General features: G+C 44.4%; 5 protein-coding genes across 47 annotated transcripts in view; all 5 read right to left on the minus strand.

Moving 5' to 3' along the window:
* The window catches only part of LOC115552155 (protocadherin gamma-C5), a 297,188-nt gene that overhangs the window by 20,202 nt on the left and 249,406 nt on the right, over window positions 1–27,580 (minus strand). Inside the window, exon 1 of one of the 42 annotated variants that reach the window (XM_030367965.1) lies at window positions 6,519–6,589. The exons of 38 other annotated variants lie outside the window; for them this stretch is intronic. In XM_030367965.1, coding sequence (XP_030223825.1) covers window positions 6,519–6,535 — 17 coding nt within the window. In that variant the 5' untranslated portion in view covers window positions 6,536–6,589. Of the gene's footprint in view, window positions 1–296; window positions 3,080–6,518; window positions 6,590–27,580 lie in introns of those variants that run through there. 3 more of the 42 variants (XM_030367987.1, XM_030367966.1, XM_030367968.1) reach the window with 3 other exon arrangements.
* LOC115552162 (protocadherin gamma-C5) lies at window positions 3,959–6,589 on the minus strand. The gene has a single exon (XM_030368018.1). It carries the CDS (start codon window positions 6,533–6,535, stop codon window positions 3,998–4,000), a length of 2,538 nt encoding a protein of 845 aa, XP_030223878.1. The 5' UTR covers window positions 6,536–6,589; the 3' UTR covers window positions 3,959–3,997.
* Window positions 7,196–9,885, minus strand: LOC115552172 (protocadherin gamma-C5-like). The gene has a single exon (XM_030368029.1). It carries the CDS (start codon window positions 9,680–9,682, stop codon window positions 7,211–7,213), a length of 2,472 nt encoding a protein of 823 aa, XP_030223889.1. The 5' UTR covers window positions 9,683–9,885; the 3' UTR covers window positions 7,196–7,210.
* On the minus strand, window positions 11,013–17,059 carry LOC115552163 (protocadherin gamma-C5). Of its 2 annotated transcripts, none has more exons than XM_030368019.1 (2): window positions 14,401–17,059; window positions 11,013–11,063 (listed from the first exon to the last, which is right to left on the minus strand). In XM_030368019.1, exons 1-2 carry the CDS (start codon window positions 16,852–16,854, stop codon window positions 11,028–11,030), a joined length of 2,490 nt encoding a protein of 829 aa, XP_030223879.1. In that variant the 5' UTR covers window positions 16,855–17,059; the 3' UTR covers window positions 11,013–11,027. The 2 variants fall into 2 exon arrangements, with proteins under 2 accessions (XP_030223879.1, XP_030223880.1); XM_030368020.1 differs by having other exon boundaries at window positions 11,013–13,500; window positions 16,838–17,058.
* On the minus strand, window positions 17,515–20,186 carry LOC115552166 (protocadherin gamma-C5). Its single transcript, XM_030368023.1, has one exon. The coding sequence runs from the start codon at window positions 20,014–20,016 to the stop codon at window positions 17,530–17,532; it is 2,487 nt and encodes an 828-aa protein (XP_030223883.1). The 5' UTR covers window positions 20,017–20,186; the 3' UTR covers window positions 17,515–17,529.

Raw genomic sequence — 27,580 nt, forward strand, 5'->3', positions numbered from 1 at the left:
CTGGGTGCTGAAATGCTGGGCTTTGTTAGCACAGTGCCTAAACCTTGCAAACAGTGGAGGAAAAAACGACAAACCATTTTTAAGGAATTGCTTTCTCTGAAATATTATTAAGATGCAGCTTACATTTAATGTAATATGATAAGTACTTCATATCGATATTCAGTTAAATGTATCACATTTGAATGTGATATAATAGAGACCTAACAGCGAAACTCACAATTATCACAAAACTCTTCACAATATTATAGATTATATATAGATTATGTTTCACATAGACTGAGATAGCCTCTTCTCACCTGCTGGCTCTCAAAGGTCCAGGTGCTGTCAGGTAAAGAGGCGTCTAAGACGTTGATCATGTCTTTAAAGTCTGTGGTGCTGCTGGGTTTAACGAAGGTGAAGTCACTGTACTCTGACGTGGGAGAGAGACAGGACCTGAAGGACTGACTCTGAGACATCATGTCTCCTCCCAGGACCTCCACGTACTTAATAGGCCCGTCAGTGTTGAGCTGGAGTTGGAGGTTTCTGTTGGGGTTCTTGTAGTCCTCACTGTCGCTCCGTCTCATGCAGCAGCTACCACTGCTTCTGCTGCTCTTAAGACACTTAACAGCTAGAATGAGGAAAGTCACCAGAGAGAGCACAGACACTGAGGCCAGGGAGAGGATCAGATACAGAGCCATTCTCCCCGTTTTCTTGTGAGAATCGTCCGTCTTGTGTCTGAGGTCCAGAATGGGCTCGTGGAGACCGTCCTCTAACAGGACGGACACGGTGACGGTGGTGGACCGTACCGGATCCCCGTCGTCCTTAATCTCTATGAGCAGTCTCTGAGAGGAGTCGTCCTGCTCAGACACAGCCCGTTTAGTCCTCACCTCCCCTGTGTAAAGGTTGACAGCGAACAGAGAGGCGTCTGTGGCCTCTGCCAGTCTATAGGAGATCCAGGCGTTATGCCCCGAGTCGGCATCTACAGCTGTTACCTTGGTAACCAAGTGGCCTGCTTTGGAGGAGCGGGACGTCCTCTGTTGAGAGAGGGAGCCGTGGACAGCGGAGGAGGGGTAGATAACAGAGGGGGCATTATCGTTCTGGTCCAGAATAAAAACATGAACAGTAGCGTTGCTGCTCAGAGACGGAGTACCGTGGTCCTTTGCCTGCACCTGAATCTGAAACACCTTCAGTTTCTCATAGTCAAAGGAGTGCATGCTGTAGATGCTGCCGTTCTCCGAGTTGATGTAGACGTAGGAGGACACAGACACGTCCTGCACTTTAGAGTCCAGGATGGAGTAGGACAGCTTGGAGTTCTCTCCCACATCAGGGTCAGTGGCTGAAACTGTGCCTAATACTTTACCGGGCGCACAATTCTCTTTTACATAAATTACATAAATTGGTTGGATGAATGCAGGAGCGTTATCATTAACGTCTAAGATGTCAACTAAGACTTCTTTTTCAGCTGTTAGTGGCGGTGACCCTGTATCAGAGGCTAAAATTCTAATTTTATATTGTGGATATTTTTCCCGATCAAGTTTAGTATCTGTAACCACTGCGTAATTGTCAAGGAACGATGGTTTCAATTTAAAGGGACATTCCTTGCCTAAGCTTAAATTCGTCTTACCATTGCTACCTGAATCAATATCTCTCGCGTTTATTAGAGCAATTACGGTACCTATCGGCGAGTCCTCCCTGACAGGAGTGGAGAGAGAAGTTATATGAATCTCAGGGGGGTTGTCGTTAACGTCCAAAACCTCCACCTGCACTGTGCAATGACCATCCATCGCAGGCGTTCCCCTATCGGTCGCTCTAATGTGGAATTTAAATTCTCTCGATTTTTCATAGTCTAGCCCATTATTTATAGATAACTCCCCGGTCTCAGTATTTATTGTGAACGTCTCAACTATTGTTTCTAATGTGTCCTCAGCAAAAGAATAAACTATTTCTCCGTTTTCCCCGTCATCAGGATCCACCGCTCTAACCTTCAAAATGATGCTTCCCTTTAACGTGTCCTCGTTGAGTTGGATTTCATAAAGGGATTTCTCAAACTGAGGTGCATTATCATTTATGTCTAACACGTTAACAATGATATCGGATGTGCCCGTTTTCACAGGATTACCACCATCCAATGCAGTGAGAACGAGTCTATAAAGCGGTTGCTTTTCTCTGTCCAACCCTTTTTGCAAGACCAATTCTGGAAATTTGCTTCCATCTTTATCAGTTTTAATATTCAATAAAAACTGCTCGTTTTGACTAAGTTGATACGATTTTAAAGCATTTGCCCCAACATCCAGATCTACAGCACTTTTGAGTGGAAAACGCGTGCCGGTAACTGTGTGCTCCGCAATATTCAAAACATGCTCCGTCTTGAGAAACACGGGTCCATTGTCATTTATATCCTGTACTTCGACCTGGACACTAAATAACTGCAATGGATTGTCAATAATCACTTGCTGTGGTAAAACACAGCTGGTCCGCTGTCCACACAACGCCTCTCTGTCTATCCTCTCGTTCACCACCAGCTCGCCCTTCCCCGTGTCCACGCTGAAATACTGCTTACCAGCCTCCGAGGCGACGCGCAGTTTACGGTCGAAAATCTCTGATAATCCCAAACCCAGATCTTTGGCTAAATGTCCGACCACGGAGCCCTGCTTTAGTTCCTCCGGGATGGTGTAGCGAGTCTGTCCGTCTATTGTATTCCACAAGAGGAAGAAAAAATGCCACCACAGAGCCTGCCATCTCCAGTCTCGATATCCAATTGTCTTTGTCATCTTTGATGCTTTAGAATAACATACGTCCAACCGAAAAATGATTCCATATGAAAGGCTATATGTGAATTCTCATTTTCATAACAAAAATGTCCACACAAATTACTGAGTGGCAACGATCTGCTGAATGTAAAGATAGGTAATGTTGCCTTTCCTAAGCACATCGGTCTCTCCACCAGCTCTGAGCTGCGTAACCGTCGCGGTGCTAAAACACTACGGGGAGGGTGAGTAGATCTCTTTGTACAGTTCTGCAAGCTATTGGTGCAGCAGGATATTTCTCACAGCCAATGGGAAGGCTGTGAGCTATCTCCTAAGCCACTGCTCTAACTGATAACGTCCAATGACATTTCGAGTGGATGAAACAAAGCAGGATGGAAAGGCTTATTTAGAAAAACCCGGTAGGCCTATCAAATAATATCTATTTTTTAGCATATTAAAACGGAAGGAAAAAATTTGAAGTAATAAAAATGAACGATGTAAAATTCTTTAAAGTAAACACATCAGGTTATTCAACCGGTCTAAAGTAACGTATGGGCCTGTAGCCTCCATAAAAGAAAATAGATAAAATAGGTTTACCACGTTATTATTGCACAAAAACTGGGACACCTTTTTCGTATTATTTATGACAATTAAAATGACGATGAACCAACGAAAAAATAGGTTTAAATAAAATTATTTAAATCAATGTGCCTCGTTAAGGCCTACATGAAGTTCAGTTGGAAGCTATAGAATGTTCATGTTTCTCCCGTTTCAGTTTATCATCCATTATAATAGGCTTAAAACAGTAAAATAACATCCTATTATTTAACCCGCCTTATTTAACAACGATTATGAATCGTCCTGTATTTTGACTTTGTCCCGTTTCAATTGGTCTCATCTGCTGCCTGTTGGATTGAAGGCTTACACCAATATTGAGGCCTATCATTCTAACCCAAATTGTAGCCCTTCCACTTAAATTCTAGCTCCCACCGCAACTGATTTCGCATTTTGGATCAAAGTGTTCAACATTCTATGCAAACTCGTTAGAACAAACGGATCGTGACAACAATTTCATTTGGTCATGATGCCTCGTGATGCTCTCTGTTAAAATGTGCCTGTATAATGAATTGAAATTCATTGTAGGCCGTTGAGGTCTCCAGTGAAAGTGTGTGTGTGTGTGTGTGTGTGTGTGTGTGTGTGTGTGTGTGTGTGTGTGTGCGTGTGCGTGTGTGCGTCTGTTTGTTTGTTTGTAATAACCGAGCAGACCCTATTCATACAATTATTACAAAACTCTTCACAATATTAGATATTACATACATATTATATTCACATAGACTGAGATAGCCTCTTCTCACCTGCTGGCTCTCAAAGGTCCAGGTGCTGTCAGGTAAAGAGGCGTCTAAGACGTTGATCATGTCTTTAAAGTCTGTGGTGCTGCTGGGTTTAACGAAGGTGAAGTCACTGTACTCTGACGTGGGAGAGAGACAGGACCTGAAGGACTGACTCTGAGACATCATGTCTCCTCCCAGGACCTCCACGTACTTAATAGGCCCGTCAGTGTTGAGCTGGAGTTGGAGGTTTCTGTTGGGGTTCTTGTAGTCCTCACTGTCGCTCCGTCTCATGCAGCAGCTACCACTGCTTCTGCTGCTCTTAAGACACTTAACAGCTAGAATGAGGAAAGTCACCAGAGAGAGCACAGACACTGAGGCCAGGGAGAGGATCAGATACAGAGCCATTCTCCCCGTTTTCTTGTGAGAATCGTCCGTCTTGTGTCTGAGGTCCAGAATGGGCTCGTGGAGACCGTCCTCTAACAGGACGGACACGGTGACGGTGGTGGACTGAACCGGATCCCCGTCGTCCTTAATCTCTATGAGCAGTCTCTGAGAGGAGTCGTCCTGCTCAGACACAGCCCGTTTAGTCCTCACCTCCCCTGTGTAAAGGTTGACAGCGAACAGAGAGGCGTCTTTGGCCTCTGCCAGTCTATAGGAGATCCAGGCGTTATGCCCCGAGTCGGCATCTACAGCTGTTACCTTGGTAACCAAGTGGCCTGCTTTGGAGGAGCGGGACGTCCTCTGCTGAGAGAGGGAGCCGTGGACAGCGGAGGAGGGGTAGATAACAGAGGGGGCGTTATCGTTCTGGTCCAGAATAAAAACATGAACAGTAGCGTTGCTTCTCAGAGACGGAGAACCGTGGTCCTTTGCCTGCACCTGAATCTGAAACACCTTCAGTTTCTCATAGTCAAAGGAGTGCATGCTGTAGATGCTGCCGTTCTCCGAGTTGATGTAGACGTAGGAGGACACAGACACATCCTGCACTTTAGAGTCCAGGATGGAGTAGGACAGCTTGGAGTTGTCTCCTAAATCCAAGTCAGAGGCCGATACCGAATATATTATGGTGCCTGCTCTTCCATTTTCTCCTATGTAGACATTATATGAGGGTTGACTGAATACAGGTGCATTGTCATTTATATCAGAGATTTTAACAGGTATTATTTTTTTACTGATTAGAGAAGGGGAACCTGCATCTGTTGCGGTTATCTCAATGTTGTAAACCGACATGATTTCTCTGTCTATAACGCCATTTGTTACTAAAGCATAATTATTAGAAAACGAGGGTTTGAGGCTAAACGGCGAACCCACGGGGAGTTTTAACGTCACTTTACCGTTGTCACCGGAGTCCAGATCACGTGCACTAAGCAAAGCCACGACCGTGCCACTCGGGGCATCCTCTGGCACGTCGTTGGGCTCAGAGGTGAGGATCACCTCTGGGCTGTTATCGTTAACGTCCAGAACGTCAACCTGAACACGACAATGGCCCTCCATCTTTGGACTGCCTTTGTCCTTGGCACTTATGTCAATTCGATATGTTACGGTGGTTTCGTAGTCTAATAGACCTTTTAAGAACATTTCACCAGTCACTGAATTGATATCAAATAATCGTAAAACGTTTTCTGGAGTGTCAATTCCAAAGGAATATTCAACCTCTCCATTAGGCCCCTCGTCTGGGTCACTCGCTTGAGTTTTAACAATTAACGTGCCTTTTGCAATATCTTCCCTAACTACCACCTTATACAACGAATTCTGAAAAATAGGATAATTGTCATTATTATCAAGTACAGTTATGGTTATTTGTGCTGTTCCGGATTTGACCGGATTACCCCCGTCCAAGGCCGTCAGTAATAACTGGTGTACGGACTTTGTTTCTCGATCAAGCGATTTGTCTAACACCAGCTCCGGGACATTCCTCCCGTCTTCGATTTGTTTCATTTTTAAACTGAAACAATCATTTTTACTAAGAACATAAGTCTTCAATCCATTACTTCCTACATCTTGATCCTCCGCACTTATCAACGGAAAACGAACTCCGATGACAGTAGATTCTGCTATTTCCAAGGCAAGTTCATTTTTAACAAAACGAGGAGAATTGTCATTGATGTCTCTGATTTCCACCTCAATGCGATGCAACTGCAGCGGATTTTCCACGACAACCTGAAGCGGTAAAACACAACTCGCGCTTTGTCCACACAACGCCTCTCTGTCTATCCTCTCGTTCACAACCAGCTCACCCTTCCCTGTGTCCACGCTGAAGTACTGCTTACCAGCCTCCGAGGCGACGCGCAGTTTACGGTCGAAAATCTCTGATAATCCCAAACCCAGATCTTTGGCTAAATGTCCGACCACGGAGCCCTGCTTTAGTTCCTCCGGGATGGTGTAGCGAGTCTGTCCGTCTGTTGTATTCCACAAGAGGAAGAAATGATGCCACCACAGAGCCTGCCATCTCCAGTCCCGGTACCTCGTTCTCTTTGTCATTGTGTCTTTGTTATAGTCTGCATCCCATCCTGTCGTTTAGTACATAAATGGAAGCCTAACGTTACCATCCATCACCAGATTGAATATTCCACAAGAAAAATACCCCAAAAAGCACGACATTTAAATTGAACGATATTGGTTTCACACCGAATGTATGTCTATCGCTCTCCCTCCTCCAGCTCTCCGCGTTGCTAATGGTAAGGAGATAGAGAAGCATCGGGGGTGGGAGTCGATCTCTTTGTACAGTTCTGCCTGCTATTGGTGCAAAGCATGCGTATCTGATAACCAATAGGAACGTCACTGTGGAGAGATTTTAAAGACACACAGCGCACAAAAACAACAGGTCACTTTTGGTTTTAGTGAATGAACTGAGAATGCTCCGACTTTTTGCTACATATATTCCTTCAAATCAGATAATGTTCAACAGGCCATAAAATATATTAAAAGCTGTTCGACTTCAATTGTAAAGCTAATTTATTTCGTCTTGTATCGAAGATCTTACTATTACTGTCGCTGTCCAGTGGTGCTGAAAAACGTCCCTCCTATCGAATGCATTGACACACTGTGCCCCCTAGAAAATGTGTGTTAAGTCATTGAACACACCTCATTCATCACCTCCTGCATCATCAAACATCAAAAAGCATCATGCAATAGCACATCTTTACTTTTTACAATTCAACCACAACTGCTCACCTGCTGGCTCTCAAAGGTCCAGGTGCTGTCAGGTAAAGAGGCGTCTAAGACGTTGATCATGTCTTTAAAGTCTGTGGTGCTGCTGGGTTTAACGAAGGTGAAGTCACTGTACTCTGACGTGGGAGAGAGACAGGACCTGAAGGACTGACTCTGAGACATCATGTCTCCTCCCAGGACCTCCACGTACTTAATAGGCCCGTCAGTGTTGAGCTGGAGTTGGAGGTTTCTGTTGGGGTTCTTGTAGTCCTCACTGTCGCTCCGTCTCATGCAGCAGCTACCACTGCTTCTGCTGCTCTTAAGACACTTAACAGCTAGAATGAGGAAAGTCACCAGAGAGAGCACAGACACTGAGGCCAGGGAGAGGATCAGATACAGAGCCATTCTCCCCGTTTTCTTGTGAGAATCGTCCGTCTTGTGTCTGAGGTCCAGAATGGGCTCGTGGAGACCGTCCTCTAACAGGACGGACACGGTGACGGTGGTGGACTGAACCGGATCCCCGTCGTCCTTAATCTCTATGAGCAGTCTCTGAGAGGAGTCGTCCTGCTCAGACACAGCCCGTTTAGTCCTCACCTCCCCTGTGTAAAGGTTGACAGCGAACAGAGAGGCGTCTGTGGCCTCTGCCAGTCTATAGGAGATCCAGGCGTTATGCCCCGAGTCGGCATCTACAGCTGTTACCTTGGTAACCAAGTGGCCTGCTTTGGAGGAGCGGGACGTCCTCTGCTGAGAGATGGAGCCGTGGACAGCGGAGGAGGGGTAGATAACAGAGGGGGCGTTATCGTTCTGGTCCAGAATAAAAACATGAACAGTAGCGTTGCTGCTCAGAGACGGAGAACCGTGGTCCTTTGCCTGCACCTGAATCTGAAACACCTTCAGTTTCTCATAGTCAAAGGAGTGCATGCTGTAGATGCTGCCGTTCTCCGAGTTGATGTAGACGTAGGAGGACACAGACACATCCTGCACTTTAGAGTCCAGGATGGAGTAGGACAGCTTGGCGTTCTCTCCCACATCAGGATCAGTGGCTGAAACTGTGCCTAATACTTTACCGGGCGCACAATTCTCTTTTACATAAATTACATAAACTGGTTGGATGAATGCCGGAGCGTTATCATTAACGTCTAAGATGTCAACTAAGACTTCTTTTTCAGCGGTTAGTGGCGGTGACCCTGTATCAGAGGCTAAAATTCTAATTTTATATTGTGGATATTTTTCCCGATCAAGTTTAGTATCGGTAACCACTGCGTAATTGTCAAGGAACGATGGTTTCAATTTAAAGGGACATTCCTTGCCTAAGCTTAAATTCGTCTTGCCATTTTTACCTGAATCAATATCTCTCGCGTTTATTAGAGCAATTACGGTACCTATCGGCGAGTCCTCCCTGACAGGAGTGGAGAGAGAAGTTATATGAATCTCAGGGGGGTTGTCGTTAACGTCCAAAACCTCCACCTGCACTGTGCAATGACCATCCATCGCAGGCGTTCCCCTATCGGTCGCTCTAATGTCGAATTTATATTCTCTCGATTGTTCATAGTCAATTCCATTATTTATCGAAATCTCACCGGTCTCAGTATTTATTGTGAATGTCTCAACTATTTTTTCTAATGTGTCTTCAGCAAAAGAATAAACTATTTCTCCGTTTTCCCCGTCATCAGGATCCACCGCTCTAACCTTCAAAACGATGCTTCCCTTTAACGTGTCCTCGTTGAGTTGGATTTCATAAAGGGATTTCTCAAACTGAGGTGCATTATCATTTATGTCTAACACGTTAACAATGATATCGGATGTGCCCGTTTTCACAGGATTACCACCATCCAATGCAGTGAGAACGAGTCTATAAAGCGGTTGCTTTTCTCTGTCCAACCCTTTTTGTAAGACCAATTCTGGAACTTTGCTTCCATCTTTATTCGTTTTAATATTCAATGAAAACTGCTCGTTTTGACTGAGTTGATACGATTTTAAAGCATTTGCCCCTACGTCAAGATCGACTGCACTTTTGAGTGGAAAACGCGTACCGGTAACTGTGGACTCCGCTACATTCAAAACATGCTCCGTCTTGAGAAACACGGGTCCATTGTCATTTATATCCTGTACTTCGACCTGGACACTAAATAACTGCAATGGATTGTCAATAATAACTTGCTGTGGTAAAACACAGCTGGTTCGCTGTCCACACAACGCCTCTCTGTCTATCCTCTCGTTCACCACCAGCTCACCCTTCCCCGTGTCCACGCTGAAATACTGCTTACCAGCCTCCGAGGCGACGCGCAGTTTTCGGTCGAAAATCTCTGATAATCCCAAACCCAGATCTTTGGCTAAATGTCCGACAACGGAGCCCTGCTTTAGTTCCTCCGGGATGGTGTAGCGAGTCTGTCCGTCTATTGTATTCCACAAGAGGAAGAAAAAATGCCACCACAGAGCCTGCCATCTCCAGTCTCGATATCCAATTGTCTTTGTCATCTTTGATGCTTTAGAATATCATACGTCCAACCGAAAAATGATTCCATATGAAAGGCTATATGTGAATTCTCATTTTCATAACGAAAATGTCCACACGAATAACTGAGTGGCAACGATCTGCTAAATGTAAAGATAGGTAATGTTCCCTTTCCTAAGCGCATCGGTCTCTCCTCCAGCTCTGAGCCGTGTAACCGTCTCGGTGGTAAAACACCACGGGGAGGGTGAGTAGATCTCTTTGTACAGTTCTGCATGCTATTGGTGCAGCAGGATATTTATCACAGCCAATGAAAAGGCTGTGAGCTATCTCCTAAGCCACAGCTATAACTGATAACTGCCAATGACATTTCGAGTGGATGAAACAAAGCAGGGTGGAAAGGCTTATTTAGAAAACCCGGTAGGCCTATCAAATAATATATATTTTTTAGGAAATTAAAACGGAAGAAAAAAATTCGAAGCAATCAAATTAAACGATGTAAAATTCTTGAAAGTAAACACATCAGGTTATAAACCGGTCTAACGTAACGCATGGGGCTGTGGCCTCCTTAAAAAAAATGGGTCAAATAGGTTTACCACGTAATTATTGCACAAAAAGTGGGACACCTTTTTTGTATTATTTATGACATTTAAAATGACGATGAACCAATGAACAAATAGGTTTAAATAAATTATTTAAATCAATGTGCCTCGTTAAGGCCTACATGGAGTTCAGTCGGAAGTTATAGGATGTTCATGTTTCTCCCGTTTCAGTTCATCATCCATTATACTAGGCTTAAAACAGTAAAATAACATCCTACTATTTAACCCGGCTTATTTAACAACGATTATGAATGGTCCTGTATTTTGACATTGTCCCGTTTCAATTGGTCTCAGCTGCTGTCTGTTCGATTGAAGGCTTACACCAATATTGAGGCCTGTCATTCTAACCCAAATTGTAGCCTTTCCACTCAAATTCTAGCTCCCGCCGCAACTGATTTCGCATTTTGGATCAAAGTGTTCAGCATTCTTTGACAAACTCGTTAGAACAAACGGATCGTGACAACAATTTCATTTGGTCGTGATGCTAGTTAAAATGTGCCTGTATAATTGAGAATGAACTGCTGTTGATTAAATTCATTGTAGGCCATGGACGTCCCCAGTGAAAGTGTGTGTGTGTGTGTGTGTGTGTGTGTGTGTGTGTGTGTGTGTGTGTGTGTGTGTGTGTGTGTGTGTGTGTGTGTGTGTGTGTGTGTGTGTGTGTGTGTGTGTGTATGTTTTTTTGTTTGTGATAAACGAGTAGACCCTATTCATACAATTAATTCATACAATTATTACAAAACTCTTCACAACATTATAGATTATATATAGATTATGTTTCACATAGACTGAGATAGCCTCTTCTCACCTGCTGGCTCTCAAAGGTCCAGGTGCTGTCAGGTAAAGAGGCGTCTAAGACGTTGATCATGTCTTTAAAGTCTGTGGTGCTGCTGGGTTTAACGAAGGTGAAGTCACTGTACTCTGACGTGGGAGAGAGACAGGACCTGAAGGACTGACTCTGAGACATCATGTCTCCTCCCAGGACCTCCACGTACTTAATAGGCCCGTCAGTGTTGAGCTGGAGTTGGAGGTTTCTGTTGGGGTTCTTGTAGTCCTCACTGTCGCTCCGTCTCATGCAGCAGCTACCACTGCTTCTGCTGCTCTTAAGACACTTAACAGCTAGAATGAGGAAAGTCACCAGAGAGAGCACAGACACTGAGGCCAGGGAGAGGATCAGATACAGAGCCATTCTCCCCGTTTTCTTGTGAGAATCGTCCGTCTTGTGTCTGAGGTCCAGAATGGGCTCGTGGAGACCGTCCTCTAACAGGACGGACACGGTGACGGTGGTGGACTGAACCGGATCCCCGTCGTCCTTAATCTCTATGAGCAGTCTCTGAGAGGAGTCGTCCTGCTCAGACACAGCCCGTTTAGTCCTCACCTCCCCTGTGTAAAGGTTGACAGCGAACAGAGAGGCGTCTGTGGCCTCTGCCAGTCTATAGGAGATCCAGGCGTTATGCCCCGAGTCGGCATCTACAGCTGTTACCTTGGTAACCAAGTGGCCTGCTTTGGAGGAGCGGGACGTCCTCTGCTGAGAGAAGGAGCCGTGGACAGCGGAGGAGGGGTAGATAACAGAGGGGGCGTTATCGTTCTGGTCCAGAATAAAAACATGAACAGTAGCGTTGCTGCTCAGAGACGGAGAACCGTGGTCCTTTGCCTGCACCTGAATCTGAAACACCTTCAGTTTCTCATAGTCAAAGGAGTGCATGCTGTAGATGCTGCCGTTCTCCGAGTTGATGTAGACGTAGGAGGACACAGACACGTCCTGCACTTTAGAGTCCAGGATGGAGTAGGACAGCTTGGCGTTTTCCCCATAATCTAGATCAGTTGCTGTTACAGAGAATAATATAGAGCCTGGTTTCCCATTTTCTTTTGTATAAATATTATAGGACTGCTCGGAGAAAATAGGGGGATTATCGTTTATATCAGTTATGCTGACGGTTATTATTGTCTTATTGGTCAGAGGGGGGGAGCCTGAATCAGTTGCAGTTATTTCTAGATTATACAATGAGACGCTCTCCCTGTCGACAACATTGCTAGTAACTAGTGCGTAACTATTCGAGAAGGAAGGTTTCAAGCTGAAAGGTGAGGATTTAGGCAGATTTAAGACTACTTTACCGTTATTACCAGAATCAAGATCCCTGGCACTTAGTAACGCAACAACAGTGCCAGCCGCCGCGTCTTCACGCACAGGCTTCGGCTGCGAGGTGAAGATAATCTCCGGGGCATTGTCATTCACGTCTAAAAGGTCCACGTGTACACTGCAGTGTCCATCCATTCTAGGGTTACCTTTATCTTTAGCGGTTACGTCAATTTCGTAGTTTGATTTCGATTCATAATCTAGTTTCCCTTTAAGAGATATTTGTCCCGAAATCGCATCGATGTTGAACACAGAAAGCACGTTTTCCTGTGTGTGTGATCCGAATGAATATTCAATTTCTCCGTTTTGTCCGTCGTCAATATCTGTCGCTTTAGTCTGTGCTATCATCGTGCCTTCCACTGTATCTTCGCTTATAGATACTTTGTAAATCGTTTTCTCAAAAACCGGGACGTTGTCATTGATGTCAAGCACTTTAATAGTGATCTGAGTTGAACCAGATCTCACAGGATTACCTCCGTCGAGGCCTGTTAATATTAGTCTGTGTAAGGGTTTTCTTTCTCTGTCCAATTGCTTTGCAAGGACCAACTCCGGAACTTTCCTTCCTCCAGCCACATCGTTAACCTTTATACTAAAGCAATCATCTTTGCTAAGAGTATACGACTTCAACGAATTAATCCCAACATCTGGGTCTAATGCGCTTTCTAAAGGGAAGCGTATCCCTATCGCGGTGGATTCTGCTATATCTAAAGTCACCTCGTTGGATGAAAACCTTGGCGAATTATCATTGATGTCCTGTATTTCAACTTCGACCCGATGAAGCTGTAATGGGTCTTCAATGACAACTTGAAGTGGCAATATACAGCTCGCGCTTTGTCCGCACAACGCCTCTCTGTCTATCCTCTCGTTCACCACCAGCTCGCCCTTCCCCGTGTCCACGCTGAAATACTGCTCACCAGCCTCCGAGGCGACGCGCAGTTTACGGTCGAAAATCTCTGATAATCCCAAACCCAGATCTTTGGCTAAATGTCCGACCACGGAGCCCTGCTTTAGTTCCTCCGGGATGGTGTAGCGCGTCTGTCCGTCTATTGTATTCCACAAGAGGAAGAAATGATGCCACCACAGAGCCTGCCATCTCCAGTCCCGGTACCTCGTTCTTTTTGTCATTCCCGCTCTGTTATACCACATTATTCCAAAAATGTAGATGCATCAGCGACGGATTCCCTGTATTGCAAACCATTGCCGAATATTATATTCCACAAAAACATATTCGGAGATAACCATGCGTTCGGGGAACGATATTATTCATATTACGAGAGGATAACGACAGCCCTCTCCTCAAATACTGTGCACCGTAACTGTTGTATTGGCAAGGCTATGGACCAGAGAAAGGATCTCTTTGTACAGTTCTGTATTCTATTGGTGCAGTGCATCGTTCCCTGCTATCCAATCAGAGGCTACCTGGAGAGCGCTCTTAAAGCCACAGCAGCAATGCAGCCTATGCTTTCCCCATGGATCGAGTTTACCTAATTACTTATCAGAATGGAGCATTTTCTGTTGACCTACCACCCACACACACACACACACACACACACACACACACACACACACACACACACACACACACACACACACACACACACACACACACACACACACACACACACACACACACACACACACCAATGACGTTGAATTATTAGAGTAAATTGCCATAATAGTAATGGTATAGTAATCATTACCCAATATTAACCAATACTCAGAAAATGCACTTAGGATGTCTAAGGGGAAATTCAAACCAGTTATGTGGAACTGCATCATGGCGTTAAGAAACAAAAATTACAAACAATCCAAATGAACAATTCTGATTCCTCGTCAAAGCCCTTTACAAATGGTAAAATGTTGCCAAGTGAGCTGAACAAATAAAAAGGGTTAAGCAGAATTCAAAATAGGCCAAATCACAATATTGTGATTTGAACACAACCTTATGCACTCAATAATATATTCACAATCATTGCTGAATGATTATTTTGAGTTATAATCATCTCACCTGCTGGCTCTCAAAGGTCCAGGTGCTGTCAGGTAAAGAGGCGTCTAAGACGTTGATCATGTCTTTAAAGTCTGTGGTGCTGCTGGGTTTAACGAAGGTGAAGTCACTGTACTCTGACGTGGGAGAGAGACAGGACCTGAAGGACTGACTCTGAGACATCATGTCTCCTCCCAGGACCTCCACGTACTTAATAGGCCCGTCAGTGTTGAGCTGGAGTTGGAGGTTTCTGTTGGGGTTCTTGTAGTCCTCACTGTCGCTCCATCTCATGCAGCAGCTACCACTGCTTCTGCTGCTCTTAAGACACTTAACAGCTAGAATGAGGAAAGTCACCAGAGAGAGCACAGACACTGAGGCCAGGGAGAGGATCAGATACAGAGCCATTCTCCCCGTTTTCTTGTGAGAATCGTCCGTCTTGTGTCTGAGGTCCAGAATGGGCTCGTGGAGACCGTCCTCTAACAGGACGGACACGGTGACGGTGGTGGACTGAACCGGATCCCCGTCGTCCTTAATCTCTATGAGCAGTCTCTGAGAGGAGTCGTCCTGCTCAGACACAGCCCGTTTAGTCCTCACCTCCCCTGTGTAAAGGTTGACAGCGAACAGAGAGGCGTCTGTGGCCTCTGCCAGTCTATAGGAGATCCAGGCGTTATGCCCCGAGTCAGCATCTACAGCTGTTACCTTGGTAACCAAGTGGCCTGCTTTGGAGGAGCGGGACGTCCTCTGCTGAGAGAGGGAGCCGTGGACAGCGGAGGAGGGGTAGATAACAGAGGGGGCGTTATCGTTCTTGTCCAGAATAAAAACATGAACAGTAGCGTTGCTGCTCAGAGACGGAGAACCGTGGTCCTTTGCCTGCACCTGAATCTGAAACACCTTCAGTTTCTCATAGTCAAAGGAGTGCATGCTGTAGATGCTGCCGTTCTCCGAGTTGATGTAGACGTAGGAGGACACAGACACGTCCTGCACTTTAGAGTCCAGGATGGAGTAGGACAGCTTGGCGTTGTCTCCCAAATCCAAGTCAGAGGCCGATACCGAATATATTATGGTGCCTGCTCTTCCATTTTCTCCTATGTAGACATTATATGAGGGTTGACTGAATACAGGTGCGTTGTCATTTATATCAGAGATTTTAACAGGTATTATTTTTCTACTGATTAGAGAAGGGGAACCTGCATCTGTTGCGGTTACCTCAATGTTGTAAACCGACATGATTTCTCTGTCTATAACGCCATTGGTTACTAAAGCATAGTTATTCGAGAACGAGGGTTTGAGGCTAAACGGCGAACCCACGGGGAGTTTTAACGTCACTTTACCGTTGTCGCCGGAGTCCAGATCACGTGCACTAAGCAAAGCCACGACCGTGCCACTCGGAGCATCCTCTGGCACGTCGTTGGGCTCAGAGGTGAGGATCACCTCTGGGCTGTTATCGTTAACGTCCAGTACGTCAACCTGAACACGACAATGACCCTCCATTTTTGGGGTGCCTTTATCTTTGGCACTTATGTCTATTCGATACGTTACGGCAGTTTCCTGGTCCAATATACCTTTTAAGAAAATTTCACCTGTAACAGAATTGATATCAAATAATCCTAACACGTTTTCCGGAGTGTGTTTTCCAAAGGAATATTCAACATCTCCATTTAGCCCCTCGTCTCGGTCACTCGCTTGAGTTTTAACAATTAACGTCCCTTTTGCAATATCTTCCCTAACTGCCACCTTGTACAAAGACGTTTGGAAAATAGGGTTATTGTCATTATTATCAAGTACAGTTATGGTTATTTGTGCTGTTCCCGATTTTACCGGATTTCCCCCGTCCAAGGCCGTCAGTAATAACTGGTGTACGGACTTTGTTTCTCGATCAAGCGGTTTGTCTAACACCAGCTCCGGGACATTCCTCCCGTCTTCGATTTGTTTAATTTTTAAACTAAAACAATCATTTTTACTAAGAACATAAGTCCTCAATCCATTAGTTCCTACATCTTGATCCTCCGCACTTTCCAGCGGAAAACGACCACCGACGACAGTAGATTCAGCTATTTCAAATGCAAGTTCGTTTATAACAAAACGAGGAGAGTTGTCATTGATGTCTCTGATTTCCACCTCTATCCGATGCAACTGCAGCGGATTTTCCACGACAACCTGAAGCGGTAAAACACAACTCGCGCTTTGTCCACACAACGCCTCTCTGTCTATCCTCTCGTTCACCACAAGCTCGCCCTTCCCCGTGTCCACGCTGAAGTACTGCTCACCAGCCTCCGAGGCGACGCGCAGTTTACGGTCGAAAATCTCTGATAATCCCAAACCCAGATCTTTGGCTAAATGTCCGACCACGGAGCCCTGCTTTAGTTCCTCCGGGATGGTGTAGCGAGTCTGTCCGTCTATTGTATTCCACAAGAGAAAGAAATGATGCCACCACAGAGCCTGCCATCTCCAGTCCCGGTACCTCGTTCTCTTTGTCATATTGTCTTTGTTATAGTCTGCATCCCATCCTGTCGCTTAGTACAAACATGGAAGCCTAATGTAACCATCCATCACCAGATTGAATATTCCACAAGAAAAATACCCCAAAAAGCACGACATTTAAATTGAACGATATTGGTTTCACGCCGAATGTATGTCTATCGCTCTCTCTCCTCCAGCTCTCCGCATTGCTAATGGTAAGGAGATAGAGAAGCATCGGGGGTGGGAGTCGATCTCTTTGTACAGTTCTGCCTGCTATTGGTGCAAAGCATGCGTATCTGATAACCAATAGGAACGTCACTGTGGAGAGCTTTTAAAGACACACAGCGCACAAAAACAACAGGTCACTTTTGGTTTTAGTGAATGAACTGAGAATGCTCCGACTTTTTGCTACATATATTCCTTCAAATCAGATAATGTTCAACAGGCCATAAAATATATTAAAAGCTGTTCGACTTCAATTGTAAATCTAATTTATTTCGTCTTGTATCGAAGATCTTACTATTACTGTCGCTGTCCAGTGGTGCTGAAAAACGTCCCTCCTATCGAATGCATTGACACACTGTGCCCCCTAGAAAATGTGTGTTAAGTCATTGAACACACCTCATTCATCACCTCCTGCATCATCAAACATCAAACAGCATCATGCAATAGCACATCTTTACTTTTTACAATTCAACCACAACTGCTCACCTGCTGGCTCTCAAAGGTCCAGGTGCTGTCAGGTAAAGAGGCGTCTAAGACGTTGATCATGTCTTTAAAGTCTGTGGTGCTGCTGGGTTTAACGAAGGTGAAGTCACTGTACTCTGACGTGGGAGAGAGACAGGACCTGAAGGACTGACTCTGAGACATCATGTCTCCTCCCAGGACCTCCACGTACTTAATAGGCCCGTCAGTGTTGAGCTGGAGTTGGAGGTTTCTGTTGGGGTTCTTGTAGTCCTCACTGTCGCTCCGTCTCATGCAGCAGCTACCACTGCTTCTGCTGCTCTTAAGACACTTAACAGCTAGAATGAGGAAAGTCACCAGAGAGAGCACAGACACTGAGGCCAGAGAGAGGATCAGATACAGAGCCATTCTCCCCGTTTTCTTGTGAGAATCGTCCGTCTTGTGTCTGAGGTCCAGAATGGGCTCGTGGAGACCGTCCTCTAACAGGACGGACACGGTGACGGTGGTGGACTGAACCGGATCCCCGTCGTCCTTAATCTCTATGAGCAGTCTCTGAGAGGAGTCGTCCTGCTCAGACACAGCCCGTTTAGTCCTCACCTCCCCTGTGTAAAGGTTGACAGCGAACAGAGAGGCGTCTGTGGCCTCTGCCAGTCTATAGGAGATCCAGGCGTTATGCCCCGAGTCGGCATCTACAGCTGTTACCTTGGTAACCAAGTGGCCTGCTTTGGAGGAGCGGGACGTCCTCTGCTGAGAGAGGGAGCCGTGGACAGCGGAGGAGGGGTAGATAACAGAGGGGGCGTTATCGTTCTGGTCCAGAATAAAAACATGAACAGTAGCGTTGCTGCTCAGAGACGGAGAACCGTGGTCCTTTGCCTGCACCTGAATCTGAAACACCTTCAGTTTCTCATAGTCAAAGGAGTGCATGCTGTAGATGCTGCCGTTCTCCGAGTTGATGTAGACGTAGGAGGACACAGACACGTCCTGCACTTTAGAGTCCAGGATGGAGTAGGACAGCTTGGCGTTCTCATTTTGGTCTAAATCATTAGCAGACACGGAGTACAGTATTTTACCCGCTGGATAATTCTCTTTAACGTGAACCGTATACAACGACTGGGAGAAAACCGGAGGATTGTCATTCACATCTAACACGTCAACACCTATAATTCTCTCGCTAGACAGTGATGGTTTGCCCAGATCAACTGCAGTTATCTTAACTTTGTAATGGGCGTTGTTCTCACGGTCAAGAGCCCCGCTAGTGACCAACGCGTAATGATTAGAAATAGACGGCTTAAGTTTAAACGGAGAGTTTGAAGAAACGCTCAGCTTTACTCTACCGTTGTCACCCGAATCTGGGTCTTTGGCGCTTAGAAGCGCAACAACCGTCCCTATAGCCGAGTCCTCTTGGATGGGTGTCGTTATAGACGTCACAGTTATTTCAGGTGCATTATCATTAATGTCAATTATCCTTATTTCAATAGCACAATGCCCATCCATCTCCGGGTTACCTTTGTCTTTGGCAACGACGTCAAACCTATGAACATTCGATTCCTCATAGTCCAAATCCCCCTTAACTACAATAGCCCCAGTTAGATGCTCAATATCAAACAAGGCTAAAATTGAATCAATCGTCTGTTCTCGAAAGAAATATTCAATTTCTCCGTTTAAACCCTCGTCTGCGTCCGTGGCTTTGACGCGCACTATTTCAGTCCCAGGTGTTGTGTTTTCGGTTACATTAATTTCGTAGAGCTGTCTTTCAAACTGCGGTGCGTTATCATTATTATCAATCACTGTCACAATTATTTCAGAAGTCCCCGACCGCACAGGATCACCGCCGTCTACGGCTGTCAAAACAAGCCTGTGCACAGGTTGTTTCTCCCTGTCGAGCGACTTCTCCAGGATTAGCTCGGGGATTCTTCGACCGTCTTTATGATTTTTAACGTTCAATTTGAAATTGTCGTTTTTACTAATAACGTAGGAGCGCACTGAATTCGACCCAACGTCGGGATCCCGTGCGTTCTCCAAAGGAAATCTCGCACCTGGGTTAACGAGCTCTGCTATTTTTAGTATATTTTCTTTTGTAGCGAAATCGGGTGAATTGTCATTAATGTCTTGTATTTCCACATCGACATGATACAGCTGCAACGGGTTTTCTATGACGACCTCCAGAGGCAACAGACACGGTGACTTGGGTCCACACAGCCCCTCTCTGTCTATCCGCTCACTCACCAACAGCTCTCCCTTCGCCAGGTCAATGGTGAAATACTGCCTCCCAGCCTCGGACGTTATCCGTAATTTACGTTGGTAGAGTTCAGAGACAACCAATCCTAGATCTTTCGAAATATTCCCAACCAAGGAGCCCTGCTTTAGTTCCTCCGGGATGGTGTAGCGAGCCTGGCCGTCTATTGTATTCCACAAGAGAAAGAAGTGATGCCACCACAAAAGCACCTGCCATGCATGTCGTCTCCTCCACATTTTCCCGCGGTCTATGAAACGCATTGCTTTCCATTTAATTCCTTACAAAGGCCAGTGGATACAACGAGGCATGCCGTAAAATGCTGATAAATCCTCATATTCTGCAGTTATGATACACATAGGGTCTATGTCTCCATGCGCGTCCCCTTCTTTCGCTAACCCATGCAACGATGGCGGGGATGAGGCTTCACGGGAGAGATGCAGTAGATCTCTTTGTACAGTTCTGTTCGTGATTGGTGCACGGTGTTCTACCAATCAGGGCTTCAGCAAGCGCCTGGAGAATAGTGACGTATAGTAGCCCTCAATCCAACGTCTACTGCATCACTCCAGTATTATTCTACAGCGTTTTGCCCATGAATGGATGAGAATATATCAGTTAACATTACGTTCGTTCGGTCTCTTACCCGGAATATATTTAACTATTATCATATCCACCTGTACTCTAACCTCTAAGAACATCCTGGAAATAAATGAATCAAAGACTAAAATAAATAAACCAAACTAAAATAAAAAAGCAAATCATAATCATTGTGTCTATAAATGCTTAATTGTTCACACTCATCTTCCAAATCCATCTATACCTCCTATATAGCTATGTTATTATTCCACAATCTTTGGTCTGCAGGTACAGTGGACTCTTGTGGCAGACAAGGCTCATCGATGCCTTCCTGTGGTCATGGATAGCTAGTGCAGTCTACTCCCTACGTCATTGAGCACTACAGAGACACGCACGGATGATGCACGGATGATTCTGTCAGCAGCCGTCATGAAAGACCCGTATGGAGGTAAGTAACACGCTCTCTCTCTCTCTCTCTCTCTCTCTCTCTCTCTCTCTCTCTCTCTCTCTCTCTCTCTCTCTCTCTCTCTCTCTCTCTCTCTCTCTCTCTCTCTCTCTCTCTCTCTCTCTCTCTCTCTCTCCCCCCATCACCAATCCCTGCTTCCTCTCTCTCTTTCTCTCATTCAATCATGTGCACGCACACATACATAAGAGTGAATACATTTCAAATAATTTAGATCTTAGGCCAGTTTTACCCATCAAAACAATATAAAAGCATATGTTGCTATTATCAAAGATACAATTACAGTGTTTATCTTTCCGCTGCCAATGCAAATTATTTACGGGGTCAATTTCGTTGGCATAACACGGATGTGAGATAGACGACGGTCGAATATATTATTACATTATTATATATTATTATTATTATGCAATTATTCAGTGTTAACCAGTTGAACCCTCATCTGCTTTGAGTAAAACGGGCGACAGGGGGAGCAGTAGAGAGTCAGCGTGAGAGACGGGGAAAGGGAGGGGGGAGCGCGGCTGCCTCACTGAGAGAAACGGAGCGGTTTCAGCACCACGCGGGTGGACAGCGCCACACAGGCGGCGGAGCAGTGCCCCTGCACTCTCTCCGCTGTCACTGCACAAGGCACGCGGAACCTGCCTCACAAAGGCTCTTTCTCAGTGACTCAGTATTGGCTGCTGATTACTTCTTATATATATATATATATATATATATATATATATATATATATATATATATATATATATATATATATATATATGTATATATGTATATATATATATGTATATGTATATATATATATATGTATATATATATATATATATATATATATATATATATATATATATATATATATGTTATAAATTTTACCCTCCATAACAATACACAGTGCTCATTGGTTAAAATGGCAATTTTGTAATGTCTCAAAAAAAGACAAAGCATTGTCGAAAATATTTTTATTCTGAGATGGTAAACTGAATGTGCCGGTTCCATGATTGAAAGTGAAGACGGATGAAAAAAATAAAAACAATGGTAGGAGGTAACAGCAGTCTAAAACACTGAAAGTGTGGTTGGTTAAGTTATCACAAGCGAGTGACATAGAGGTATGGAGATACTAATAAAGACATGATGCTCAAGAGGGAAAAGATAGCTTTATGGACTTCAGGACAAATACACATTTGTGTATTTTGTGTAGGCATGCCATCCCCATGTAAAGTGTAATCCCGACCAGGTATACAATCCAATACTTGAGTCAAATGTATCGTCTGACCCCAAGCACTGAAATACCTTCATTAGAAGGCATACTGCTTACGTTTTTGTACCATATCGGTTAAAGATTTCAGTAATACATAGAACTTCTCGTGAAGCACCCACTTTCTCGTGAACCTAGTGATGATAAACAAATTGCTCCCCAGCTCGGGATGGGGTGAAATCATCAAGAGACCCAAACGCAGCTGTCCAGTGTTTGATCAGCCTCAGGAGTGTGTGTGTGTGTGGGTGTCAGTCTGTAAGTGTCATCAGGGGTATTGACATTGGCAAAAACATTGAGCCTATATATGAATAAGCTTATATTTTGGCTAAATACTTTGTTTTCTTTGTTAAAATGGTCTGCCTATATTTTCAAATTTTGTTCTTCTAATATATTTGTCTCAAAGGACATGCTAATCAAAATAATTATATCCCAGTACCCCAACCTATTATAATCCCCCCATTATAGTATTGAGCCAAAACACATTTTGATGTTCAATTTGTGATGTAGCACTTTTTGTTTGTAGGATTTCTTTATGTGAAACTGAAGGTTGCTTTTAAACAGACACTTTGGTTGTTGTGCGCTTGTCAGTAACGTTTGCCATGCGTATGTGTATCTGTGTTTTAACTCAGTTAGCAGAGAGGATGTGTCTTACCTTGTTTGGAGAGACAGGGACGTAACAGGCGGTAGGAGAGGGGAGGCAGGAGCAGGAACAGACAGGAAGGGAACATGGAAGAGAGAGAACAAAAGAGAAAGAAAGAGATATCGGTTAGATTGGTGATCCAAAATATAACGTTTGTTTGGAAGGGGCTGTTCACCATCATACTTACCTGCTTCTTCATCCACTGTGAAGTGGGATCATTGTGTGGTGATGTGGAACTATGCCTATGGTACTGGTCTGACTCTATGTAATTATGATGTGTTGTGTTTTTAAACTGTAAAGCCTGTGAGCAACTAAACAGCAATACATTTTTTTTAGGAAAAGCTTAATGAAAAAATAGTACAGCACATTTGAAAAATACATCACATTAGATATCGAAAGATAAAAAAAAGAAAAAGAGGAAGAGGGAAAAATAGGTAATATTAAAATATAATAAGTATTGACCAATTGAGGGAAATAGTAATACATGGGTACACAAATGCATATGGAATGAGATAAGGAAGGATAGATGGATGTGTTGTTATTATTGTGCTAATTCCAGAAAATGATGATTACAGTGGTGGTTTAAACACAAATAAAAACATAAGAACAAACACGCAGTTATTCTTCGTCCATCTGAGCAGTAGCCTGTGGAATAGCAATATGATGACCTCATTGGAATAAACATCATCCTAGATGGGCTGAGGTTATTTGAAGGTCAGTGCAGGGGGTCAGAGACCATAGTAAAGGAGCCAAAACACAGCCCGGACCCTGAAGCGGGCACTACCCTATAGCGACAGCAGAGGGCCTATAGGAGAGGCAGGGTCGGCTGCCATGCCTTATTAATGAGCTGGTCACATGCTGTGATGCATTGTGCATCTCCATCCTCCATCTTTTTTTCTAGCCCTCTTTTTGTGTGTGTGTGTGTGTGTGTGTGTGTGTGTGTGTGTGTGTGTGTGTGTGTGTGTGTGTGTGTGTGTGTGTGTGTGTGTGTGTGTGTGTGTGTGTGTGTGTGTGTGTGTGTGTGCTCATCCTTTCAGACAAAGCACAGCAGAACACCTAAAAGGGGCTTGCCTTTCTTTACCATAAGACCATGGTTTTACATGATCTTGATGTCATGTGACTGCAGTCTAGCAGTAATAACAATAAGGCACTTTATAAACCATAACACATCCAAGTCACGTAAAGAACATTTACCAAATTAAAACATTTCTAGATAGAAAGACAAGCATAATAACAGTAGGTATCCAGAGATACTCTGTGAACACCTAATAACAGTACACTAACGATTTCCTCACAAAATAAAAAAAACATGTGATTGTAGATATGAATATACGCCATTATATACACAAAGGAGAGAACAGGTCCATTTCCCTTTAAACTCCCCCCCACCCCCCCCCCTCCATGCTCACAGCACAGCCCCCCCAATAGCACAGATCTCCCACTCTCCCTCCCCATCTCCCACCAACCCGGTCTCGAGCAACAAGACCATGTTATTCCTAGCAAGAACACAGGGGGGCTCCTCCCTTCTCTACACCAACACATACGGGGGCTTAGCACACTTCCGGCTACGCTTGCTGCTGCCCCCCCCCCTGTGCCACTCGGAAAGTGGTACAATCCTGCCAGTGAGTCAGCTTGTTGCTGTGGCAACACGGCCCACCTTGCTTCCTGGGAGATATCGATGGAGGAAAAAAAAGAGGGCTAGAAAAAAAGATGGAGGATGGAGAATTGGATTTGACTCGCAGACTCCATGATATCCAAAAGACCTGCCCTGTGTCTTATGTATATGAATACAGTTAATGGTGATCTGGTAAAGGTCATTCATAAGCAATGATGTTTCATACGATATGATAATAAAATACAATTAATGGTTTTATGGATGAAATGGATAAAAGAGGCAAACTAGCTTTGTAGTAAACCTGATGGGGCTAGCATGGACTCAGAATTGAACAGAATAAGGCAATGCATTGCTTGGTAAGGAAAATAAAGGATGTGCTAGTGTTAGCTCTCTCTCTGTCTCTATTTCTCTCTCTCTCTCTCTCTCTCTCTCTCTCTCTCTCTCTCTCTCTCTCTCTCTCTCTCTCTCTCTCTCTCTCTCTCTCTCTCTCTCTCTCTCTCTCTCTCTCTCTCTCTCTCTCTCTCTCTCTCTCTCTCTCTCCTCGTTTCTCTGCAGCAGTGTGGTGCAGCTGGAGAGGGGGAGGGGAAGGATGCAGAGAAATAAATGACATCAGGAAGGCTGAACAAGGGAAAGGGACTGACTCAAAGCAAGAGTGTCTTTTGCACCAGACTGAGCAGTAAAACTAGCAGACCTGCACAGTAACACTCGTGCAGTAACACTGTATGCAATAACACACCATAACCATATGGTGTACGTTCACATAGGTCATCTCACTATAATGGTAAAGGATAATATATAATGGTCAGAAATGGAAGGTTAAATATAATAATTTGATAAAAACCCAAGTCATAATGTTTGTGAGCCTGATTTGACACTGTTGGAACACACACGAACACACACACACACACACACACACACACACACACACACACACACACACACACACACACACACACACACACACACACACACACACACACACACACACACACACACACACACACTCTCTCTGTTTCAGAGGACAATGAGTTCACAACGTATTGCCTATTCCCTGATTTGTATCGGCCTATCATCATGTGTGTGTGCATGTATGTGTATCTTTGCCTCGCAGTCCCACTGCTCTAACTAATCCCTGGTGTAATCCTTTCCGAAATGATCAGACTGGACAGACTTCCACAATCCCACTTCTACTGAAACCAACCTATACACAACAAACAAAGGCATCTGCTTTATATTCAAAAGTTCTCAATATTTTCTATATTCTGAAAGCCTCGCTTAACATTACTACCTCTGATGGGAACAATTTAAATTGGCTCCCAAACTACTACTACAACAAACCCCAAAAACCAACTCTAGAAAGGATATGTTCAGACCTAGTTACCTTACATAACCCTTAAACACATTAGCATTCCCACAATCAAAGGAACGCCACTGGCAATCTCAACCACAAGCTCTAAAGATAAAGAAAACATAAAGGAAAAGGAAAAAAAGCATCATATCGAGATGGGGAGAAGAACCACCATTTTAGAATGACTTAGGGTCACCCTGGACTTTCTTGTATGGAGAAGCATGACAGGGAAGCATTGGAACAGTTCAAAAATAATGCATAATGCAAGGCTTAGGAGACCTATAGATGTTCATGACAAGCCAGGTAACGTATCACAACATAGCCTATAACATCAACTTGTATTGTTTGATGTCTGTAACTCATGATTAGGTGCACATCCACATGAGCTCAATATGAAATTATGAGGATGCTTAGTGTCATTAGCTACTAAAACATAAATGATGAGTAGAAACACAGCGACAATGTAAAGCTCAACAAGGCCCAGCCAGGGAAGAGAGTGGAACTGCCACAGTACTGGAATCACAGCTCTACAGACCTCAATATGTGTACCCTACTCCATTTAGCCCATGATGTTGTTGACAGTATTAGGTGCATATGCACGCGCATCTGTGTATTTGTCCAAAGCCACATAACTGACATCCCGGTCAAAACACACACAAAGACTGGTAAACAAACTTTCACTGAAGATGGCGGTAAAAAGCCTTTAGGACCAACATGTGGGACCTGTTGTTCTTTTAAACTTTTGACCTGTGGCACATCTATTAACGCGCAAAAAGTTAACTTGAAAATAATTGCTACATTGATTCCATCTGCATCCTGGAGCAAGCCATTGCATTTTGAGTTATGTAATGAGTGATGTTGCTTCTAGTGTTTATAAGCAAACATGATACGTGGACACATGGTCTGAATTAAAACTAGAAAACAGGATGAAACCTTTAGATGACTATGAACTTTGACCCCCTGTGGGGACACTTTTAACTACAAGGGTTTACAACCCTCAGTAAAAACCCTTCCCAAGCTAACAAATAATGGGAACCTGCGACCTAATGATTGGAGCGCAGTCACATCAGGTAAAGCACACACATGTGTGGCATTAGTGTCGTTAAAACCAAACTCTCCAGGGGCTTCACAGCACGTCTCACTTCCTGCCCTCTGGTGAGTGTTTACGAGTGCCCCGCCCACCACTGTTCCCTCATGGCAAAATAAAGTTACAAACAATCACAATCCCACGGATAAAACACACAAACAGACACAGACACACGCACGCGCACACGCACACGCACACGCACACACACACACACACACACACACACACACACACACACACAGCAAATGCATTTCATAGTACAGTCCAGGTGCTTCTCAAGGCACATGCCATTCTGATATTGTCAATTAGCTTAAAACACAGTCAAATACAATACGCTCCTTGTTTCAAGCCACACAAGGAAGCATTATTGTTACTGGAGGCATTTGCTAGCATTGGCAAGTTTCACGCTCCACTTGAGTAGTCTAGTAGATATAAACACATCTAGGATACAACAGCAGAAACCTATTTAAAACCAGAACGTGTTACATGAAGGGAATGAGGGTGGGGTGTATTCAGCCCCATTCAGAGTCACTGTCATCAAGGGCTTCTGTCTTACATGCAGCTAGATGGCAATATACTCTGGTCTAATTCTGGACTGACTGCTATGAGCCTGATCTTCACTGTATTATCACCCTGTCCCAGTTCCTTACGCAACTGTACAGCAGAGCCTTCTTTCTCTAATCTCATTCCCTCTCTTTTCATCCCTCTTTCACACCACAAATACATCCTGTTATGGACCTTCCTGTCAGTCCCAAGCACCCATGCTACACACATGACACCCCCCCCTACACACACACACACACACACACACACCCACACCCTCACACACACACTCTCTCCTATTTC

The sequence above is a fragment of the Gadus morhua genome, chromosome 10, assembly GCF_902167405.1.
Source record: "Gadus morhua chromosome 10, gadMor3.0, whole genome shotgun sequence".
NCBI classification, from domain to species: domain Eukaryota; kingdom Metazoa; phylum Chordata; class Actinopteri; order Gadiformes; family Gadidae; genus Gadus; species Gadus morhua.